The 9,506-nt window shown below is 37.8% G+C and overlaps 1 protein-coding gene across 1 annotated transcript in view; it reads right to left on the bottom strand.

Moving 5' to 3' along the window:
* Positions 1-8,667, bottom strand: part of LOC135195476 (ionotropic receptor 21a-like) — a 20,779-nt gene extending 12,112 nt beyond the window's left edge. Inside the window, 3 exon segments of the mRNA XM_064221695.1 lie at positions 3,106-3,157; positions 3,160-3,355; positions 7,512-8,667. Of these exon segments, the coding sequence (XP_064077765.1) occupies positions 3,106-3,157; positions 3,160-3,355; positions 7,512-8,603 (1,340 nt within the window). The 5' untranslated portion in view covers positions 8,604-8,667.
* Between the last annotated feature and the right edge of the window lie 839 nt (positions 8,668-9,506).

Raw genomic sequence — 9,506 nt, 5'->3', positions numbered from 1 at the left:
CATATTCCTGGTTCCCAAAGTTCCTCGATGGACGAGTGGGTTGCGTGCTCGCCTACCGATACGGTAGCCGCAAGTTCGATTCCCCGTTCCGCCGACGTGGAGTCAGAGGAATTTATTTCTGGCAATTAGAAATTCATTTTTCGATATAATGTCGTTCGAACCCCACAATAAGCTGTAGGTCCCGTTGCTATGTAACCAATTGATTCCTAGCCACGAAAAAATACCTAATACATCGGGCCAGCCTTAGGAGAGCTGTTCATTAGCTCAGTGGTCTGGTGAAACTAAGATATAACTCACACCTAGTTCCCAAACGCTCTCTCTCTTGATAAAGTTGTATTGGGAGCAGAGATATTGAACTATCAACAGTTTTACTATAGTAGATTCACATCAACCATGCATTTGATGTCTAGACCCGTCCCTTACGACGCTCCTGATTGGCTGTTGATAAACCAATCTCAGGGCTGGAAACTCTCAGTCTCTCTCGAGAGCTCACATAGGCAGGATGTATGTTCCATCGCTCCTGAGGGATACATCTTTCAGACGTATACCTCAAGAGAGGTGCAACATAAATCCTACCTATGTGAACTCTCTCGAGAGAGAGACTGAGAGTTTCCAGCCCTGAGATTGGCTTATCAACAGCCAATCAGGAGTATCGTCAGGGACGGGCCTAGGCATCAAATGCACGGTTGATGTGAATCTACTATAGTATAGCTCTTAACTTCCAAAAGTTACATTTAGTAAACAACTTGGGTCTTCTTCAATCAATGTTGTCATCAGAGTCTGGGGCACTCGCCTGGCCTCTCTAGTTCTAATATAGACTCTGGTCCGTAATCTAGAATGATAACGTGATGTTACAGCAGTTATGACCAGCATGATTGACATTAATCTAAGACATTCTGATTTACACTTCCGATATCTTTGATTTTCATGATTCAGTTATTTAGGATTAGGTCTTATGATTCTATTGCTTTTAATGAGTCAGATTATGCGTGTGTTCTATGTGAATGCATTGCTATTAAATATATAGACACACACATATATATATATATATATATATATATATATATATATATATATATATATACTATAACTGAATTACGTTTTTGTTTTTATATACAAATAATATATATATATATATATATATATAAATATATATATATATATATATATATATATATATATAGTATGTATAAATACGTAGTGTGTCTATATATTTAATAGCAATGCATTCACATAGAACACACGCATAATCTTACCTAGTCCTAAATAACTGAATCATGAATATCATAGATATCGGAAGTGTAAATCAGGATGTCTTAGATTAATGTCAATCATGCTGGTCATGACGGCTGTAACATCACATTATCATTCTAGATTACGGACCAGAGTCAATATTAGAACTAGAGAGGACAGGCGAGTGCCCCAGACTCTGATGACAACATTGATTGAAGAAGACCCAAGTTGTTTACTAAATGTAACTTTTGGAAGTTAAGAGTTATGTGCACCTGGGAAGCGCTGGTTGTTGAAGCTGATAACATAGCACTGCCTCAACAAGGAAGTCAGTGTTATTAAAAAAAAAATAAAAAGCGAATGAGTGCTATACTATAGTAGATTCACATCAGTAGTCTTACGAACGCTATTCTTTTACTTAATGTTGTAATGCAAGTCACATTGCCTGGTAATCCAAAATCACTCAATCCTTTAATACTCTTTTGGCTTCATATGATTGATATTTGCAATTTAGGGAAATATACTGTTCTTAGGAACACGAAAAGATATCTGGAAAGAAAAGCATTGCTGTTGTCCATGATCTGAATCATATGCTGGCTAACAACTGCTAATTACAACGCCTTGTAACAAGTGCCGCGATAAAGAAAAAATATTAAAAAAGAAGTCAAATGAAAGATTTTTAAAAAAATTAAAAATAAATAAACTCTCAATGTGGTCGTCTTGTTAATCTAAAAGCAGTATTTCAAAGTATCAACTCTCTGTCAAATCGTGATTTTTGCCAAAATATCATTTCATTTCCACGGACTCCATTACATCCCGAGAAAAACTCATGACCCATTTCTGTGTTAGAATATTTCGTTATTGTTTGCTAATATAATCAAATTGGTACGTAAGGGTTGTGGAGAGGGCCTATATGCTTAACAATATAAAAACACTCGAGTTTCATCTGAGCGCCGAGAACTGAAATAATCACATGATATTCATAGCTCAAGTCAGTCAAAATTGCTACCCCGCAATGTCTTAGAAATGCTAAAAATCTCACCCATTTTTGCATTGTTTTTACACCTCTAGCTTTAGACAACGTTATCAAAACTTATCTGTAAAATCCGATTTCCTTGGCGAATTTACTCACTCGAGTCATTTCTAAATTTGCCTTCACATTAACATGAAGGATACCATCCAGTAATTATTGCATCCACAAGAAACAGGTTTCCATTTCGAAAGCTAAATAATACATCTCCAATGACCGGAATAACCCGGTTCTGGGCGTTTCAGACGTAAGTCATTTAAAGGCCGTAACTTCCAAACTGGCAAACGGCCGAAACGTCTCACGGCTTAAACAACGTAAGTCGTTGTTATGATATATGCCGCCATTGTCTTATGTTTTACGCGTACATCCCCGAGGGGCTGGTACTAAACACCGCGCCCATCTTGCACGTAAGCTAGGAGTTGCCGAACCTGAAACTGGGTGTTGACGACCTAAATGACTTACGGCCGAAACGTCGATGACCCGAATAATCTAATCTAATGAAGAACCAAGCTATAGTAGATAGATTCACATCAATCGTGCATCTGATGTCTAAGCCAGTACCTTACGACGCTCCTGGTTGGCTTCTGATAAGCCAATCACAGGGCAGGAAGCTCTCAGTCTCTCGAGAGAGTTCACATAGACAGGATGTAAGTTTAACCACTCCTGAGCGATACGTCATTCAAAAGTATCCCTCAGGATCAGTGGTGAACTCCCACGAGAGACCGAGAGCTTCCAGCCCTATGATTGGCTTATCAACAGCCTATCAGGAGCGTCGTAAGGGACGGGCCTAGACGCCAGACGCACTGTTGATGTGAATCTACTATAGTAAAACTGCAGATAGTTACCCATAGTCGCTCTCGGCCAGCTGCTGCACCGTCTGGATCCTCTTGGGGAAACGGGGATTGTAAGGAAGGCGATGAGGTTCGCCGTGTAGGATATGGTGATGATGAAGCAGTAGATGCACCAGAACCCGACGAAGACCCTCTGCCACAGAGACTCCGGCAGCGTCGGCAGCCCTTGGTTGAAGTTCAGTCGAACGAGGTATATCCAGGTGCGGCCGAAGGTCTTCAAGAAAGGCTGCGGTTGCAGGCTGTCCTGGATGAAAGCAGAGAGACCTCGTTCATGTTTAGAAAAATATTATCATAGCCTCTGGGATACAAGACTGCCAGGAACTGGAAATGGGGCTAATTTCAATACGTTAACTATTATGAAATATTGATCATAACTGAAGAGAACGAAAGGAATGGAGAGATTTATTGGATATCAAAAAGTATAACATGAAAACAGATATTAGGTTACTTTTTTTATCTATTTTTCTTTTACTTTACATGGTACTGCCAATGTGGTTTCGTCCGAAAGATAGGCGCGGTTCGACAAAAAGAGCTCGACTGTTTAGTTTTAATGGCAACAACTGATAATTGTATTAAGTTGAATATGAAACAGATAGATACCCGTAAATATACGCACATATATATATATAAATTATATATATTATATATAGATATATATATATATATATATATTATTATATATATATATGTGTGTGTGTGCCTGTGTGTGCTTCAGTATTTGTTGTAATATTCTTATAATATATATATATTATATATCTATATATGTATATCTATATATATATATTATATATACATATATATATATGTATATATATATGTATATATATACATACATATATATATATGTATATATATATATATATATATATATATATATCCATTAATACAAGTACATACACACAGACAAACACATATGCATACACCCCAAAACACGCGCACACATATACACACACACAAACACACACAAACATATATATATATATATATATATATATATATATATATATATATATATATATGCACCCTACTCACCTACCCGCTGGTACTTTAATTTAAATTCAGGGGCTTTAAAATCGAAGATGACGATGCTGACAAGCGTCAGCAGTTAAATCAAGTGCCCCAGGTAATATGCCAGCGTTGCGTAGGAAACACGCAGATGCCCACAGCAGTAAAGATATTTATCGGAAGGTGGCTGTTAAACAAGACTTTCATTTTACGCCCCTGAATGCATAGGGAACACGTCAGGTACGCAAAGTTACAATTTTCCACCTGCTATTCTTAGAGGGATGAATTCATTGCGTTCCCTTTGTTCGACTCTCTAACTGGGGCGTTCCCGGTGCAACCCCTTTCGTTTCTTTCACTGTACCTCGTTTCTTATTCTCCTTCTTCCATCTTGCTTTCCACCCTCTCCTAACACTTGATTCATAGTGCAACTGCGAGGTTTTCCCTCTGTTACACCTGTCAGACTTTATACTGCCGGTCTCCGTTTCAGCACTGAACTGACCTTATAAGGTCCTAGTGCTTGGCCTTTGGCCTAAATTCTATTTTCAATTCAGTTCAAACTGGATCGTTCGCGTACGTTTCTGGGAAGCAAGGAAATTAACGAATAGAATCTTTATTCCTTTTGTCAACAACAGTAAAAGAAAGTCAACATTTCGATGATTCAAGTTCATTGTTTGCTCTTTATTGACAGGAGAGGCTAAGAACGTCAAGGCTATGAACTCTCAATTGTAATTTCTTCAAAATTACAAAATAGGATTAAAGATACAAATTAACGCCTGAAAACTCATTGTTTCAAAGCGAAAGCTGAATCAAAGAAATCTCCCATGAGGAGCAATGAAAAGGAAATATATATACAAACAAAAAACATGGCCTTGTTTATTTTGAAAGCGATGCATAATAAATTTACATGCATCGGACTAATGGACTGCTATTACAGCGCTATGTTAATGGGAAATGAATGTAATAGAGTCACACACGCAAGCAATCTGATATTGTGGTTCAAATTGTTCTGCAGCGTCAAGATTAATATTGACAAGAGTAACGGTATGCTATTGGATCACGAATATTAGCATCTGTTATTGCTGTCGATTGTCAAGGAAACGTATCATGCGTCAAGAATTGTGAGTGGGCAGCTCATCCTTGTAAATGACACGAAAGTAAAACTAAAAGATAGATGGCGAGACTGTAGAAAGATAAGGAGATAAGAGTAACACTTGATTCTGATAATTTAGGTCATATAGTGTCATGGTTATTTATCGTGTTAAAGAAAAGCTAAAAACAATACTCTCTACAAATATAAGATGCGCTCTAATACCCAGCAACTATTTTGGATAAAAATAACTGTACAGAGAAACGTGTTAAGGAACGTTAATAGATTGGAATTTCCTTCATCAGACGTTTTCGAAAGCAACGGTGATGAAGATTGCTTTATAGATCTTAAGCCTATAATTGCCAAGCGCTGACCAACTATGGCCATTCAGCGCTTAAAATCAAACATTAATTTAACTACAAATTTCATCAAAACTATTATTTCAGATAAAGCAGTTTCCACCTAATTCTAATACTATATATATATGATATATATAATATTATCCTTATATAGATATGTATATAAGCTAAGTATATCTAGTTTTACCAGACCATGAGCTAATATCAATCTCTCTGGGTTCCGTGTTGGCCGAGCTGAGATTCGAACTTTCGGACCACCGGCTTGGTTAAGCCGAATCGCGAAATCCCTCGTTCCGTACCGAACGAACTATATTATAATATATAATATATGGAATACTAATAATAAATTACTATTATATATATATTATATATATACAATATATATATAGTATATATATATATATACTATATATATACGTATTATAATATTATATATATTATATATTAATATATTATAAAATAATATATAATATAATATATATATAATATATATTAATAAGGCATAACCACCGGGAGTCTTCATCACTGTGTTTTTTGAAAAAAAAAAAGTTCTAAAGTTAATATGTTCTTAAAGAATTTTATCGTTTCTTCTGTAATTTTAAAATCTTATTTTCTATAAAATAAATAAATAATATAAATATTAAAAAATAATATTAGCATATACATACAATATATTAAATAATTATTATTAATAATATTTATATATTATATATATATTATATCTTAAAATTCCATTTAAAACTACTAACTTTAAGATCATTTTTTTTTCCTCAAAAAAAACCTTATTAAAGTGGAATGAAAGACTCGGTTATACCACATATTAATTGATCTTCCTCAACTCCTTGTCGGATGTCGGTGCTCTCTAAATTCGCAGACTTTTTATTTAAGTTATCCTTTTAACTGAAAACTCAGACGTGGTTTTCTTGCCTGCAAAATTCCCGTACATCGTCCCCCCCCCCCCCACCTCCCCACCCTCTTCGCCAAACCCTCCAACTTGCCCCTCCCCAAAGTTTAAAAGTAACACTAAGTGGTCTGCGTTCTCTTGAAAGCAACTCATAATGCCAGAAGAAGTACCAATAAACTCCGCCAGTCTCTCAATAAATCAACTCTTTTGTTTTCTCTCTGGAATAAACAAAGTAATTGTTCAGCGTTCGTCAGTCGCAGATTCCTCATATGGTTGGGTCTGTGTACTTTTGTTCTTTCTGAGAACTGCATTACCGAAAAGAGGCGAGTGTGTCATTATGGTACGCTGAACTGAAACACACCGCAGAGACAATGACTCGTATATCATAATTTTATACCGACAAAGAACTTAAACTTCTCCATGCATGAAATAATTATGGTTTTGATGAAGGTAATGATTATTGAATTACTAAAGCAATAGTAGTAGGTGTATAGTACTAAGAAGAGGTGGAATTCATGTCGTGGCGGACAGAAAAAGTGCTGACGAACTGACAAAGCAACCTCAATAGTTTAACTTTTACATAAAACTAAAAACCAGATCTCTCACTCTTACTCTTGAACAAGCGGTTTTCATTCCTTGCAGAAAGCGAATCTGTACTTTGCCCCGTGTTCTTCACGTTTGGAATGCAACAAGGATAAAAGAAAAAAAAAAACATATTGGTACCATCACATGTCGCTCCTCCACACTACATTTTGCACCAAACTCAGCCCATTCTCTTTCATTGCATGCATGGCAACTTTGCCCTCACATTCTTGCTGAATGTTTTTAAATGTTTACGAAATTGGACCGAAAGCAAAGATTTTCTTTGGCAAGAAAAGGATCTTCTTTTACTTCAATTGTCAAAGGTGACCACGACGACTAATCAAGAAGAATATTTCTTTTTTACAAGTGAGCTAATATAATGTCTAATACTTTCCATTTAGCTCAATTTAGCTTAAACCTAACCCGTACTGCTAAACCAACCAAACAGGCAAGAAGAACTTACTTGTGCAGCCATGAGAACAACGATAAAAGCCGTTGTGCAGACGACGCTTAACCAGACGTTCGGCATAAAAGGGTAATACAAACCCCTCCATTTCGGCAACGGGGGCGGTGACCTCATGGACATCCCGAACCCTTCCATCCAGTAGGAGACGCTGGCATCGAAGGCGCTGACCCTCTCTCTCGTGATCACGAAGTAGTTGACGGTGAAGTTCTTGTCGCCCCTGTGCACCATCCCCAACATCCCGGTCCAGGAGCCATTTTTGAAAGCTCCCCACTTGAGGTCCGGCGGTTTGGGCGTCAGGGTGTAGCTGTAGTTCAGAACCTGCGCGATCGCGTCCAGCATTTCGACCTCTACCCCGTCGCCAACGCCCTCCGGTTTGGTCTTGGACTGGTACAGGTAGGGGAAATCGTCGAACCACGTCCCCAGATGGAATTCGTATCCTTCGAAGGATTCAAAGCGGTCAACGAAGATGTCCTCTAGTGCGACGGTAGCCGTATCAGGATGTAAAACTTTGACGAGGCGCAGCTGCTCCTCCCTATGGAAGGGCATCAGTGTGTAGACCCCCATCATGTAATCGAAAGTGTCTGACTTTGGCTCCAGCGCCGTCACGAGGGAAAGCTTCTCTACTCTCTTGAAAATGTCGTCCATCAGGACATGGAACGGATCTCGCAGGAGGCTGTAAAGGAGAAGATATTCGGGGCTCCATCGCAATGATAACGATCGGAAAAATGGAGTCGGTTCTGTCTGGAACAGGACGACGTGAATAAAAGCAGATCCCCGAAGGATTTTCGAAGTCTGCTGGTCGCACCAGATCGTCCCGTTAGAGCTCAGATTAACAATAACGTTAGTTATGCTGTGATTGACTAACGCAAGCAGGAGTCGCTGTATCAGCTGATTGTCAATCGTCTGGTCGATGTACAATACGAGTTTCCTACCTGCAAGGGAACTGGCCATCACCTCCTCCAGAACAGTGAGAGACGCCTCTGTATCCGGTTGTGACTCGTTGCTCATCAAACAACGACTCATCGGAAGAAAAACGAGAAGATAATAAAGAGGAGTCAGAAAACGTGACAGCGAGCGATAGGCTGCCATCGCGCAGACCGTCTGAGCTGTCGATTCCTAAAATACGAGAAACTCGGCTCTTGCATCTAGTACTAGTCGTCGTATCAGATTGAGCTTCCCTGGTTCCCCCGTTGCAGCTTTTTGGGAACCGGTTGGGAGCCGGTTATCTCGACAGACCTGCGCACTGCGGAAGTCTTCCCTTTCGAGATGCAAATCGCTGGTCACACAGAATATGCTTAGCACGACAGTACGGTTCCGTACTGAGGTTAAGCGTTCATTGGAAACTGAAGAAAACGACATTGATAATAACTGTCAGTAACTGCATATTGATGTGTATGAACGCATGCGCATTTAGCCCGAACAAAATGTAGTGTATACTAGAAAATGAGAATATAATTGGCGTGACTGCGTTTAGGGCAAAAAAATTATTTAAAAAAAAAGTACCTTCAGAGAAATTGTTACATTTGAATTTCAATGTACAATTGGTGCAAATATAAAACTTAAAAAGGAATTGAAGTATGATTGTTATATTATTATTATTATTATTATTATTATTATTATTATTATTATTATTATTATTATTATTTTTAGGAGAGGTACTGTCGTAAACGTCTCATTAAAACTGTGGCCGCATCAGCGGAGATTGTAAAGCTTTCTCTACAAGGAAAATGTCTTGGAATAACTATACAACACCCCTTTCAACCAAGGGAAGACGCATGCACGAACGCTTTATTTCTTTATTTTCTTGTTTTTTTTAATATGTGTCGCCATCCTGCTGAAATTATGGAGAAAATACAATTATATATAAGCATCATAACATCGGATGATCGTCTCTGTGCATGACACTGAATTTATAGATATATTATTATTATTATTATTATTATTATTATTATTATTATTATTATTATTATTATTATTATTATTATTATTGCT

The sequence above is a fragment of the Macrobrachium nipponense genome, chromosome 16, assembly GCF_015104395.2.
Source record: "Macrobrachium nipponense isolate FS-2020 chromosome 16, ASM1510439v2, whole genome shotgun sequence".
In the NCBI taxonomy this organism is placed as follows: Eukaryota; Metazoa; Arthropoda; class Malacostraca; order Decapoda; family Palaemonidae; genus Macrobrachium; species Macrobrachium nipponense.
Note: the sequence above shows the minus strand (reverse complement) of the source record. Positions and strands in the feature narration are given on the sequence as shown.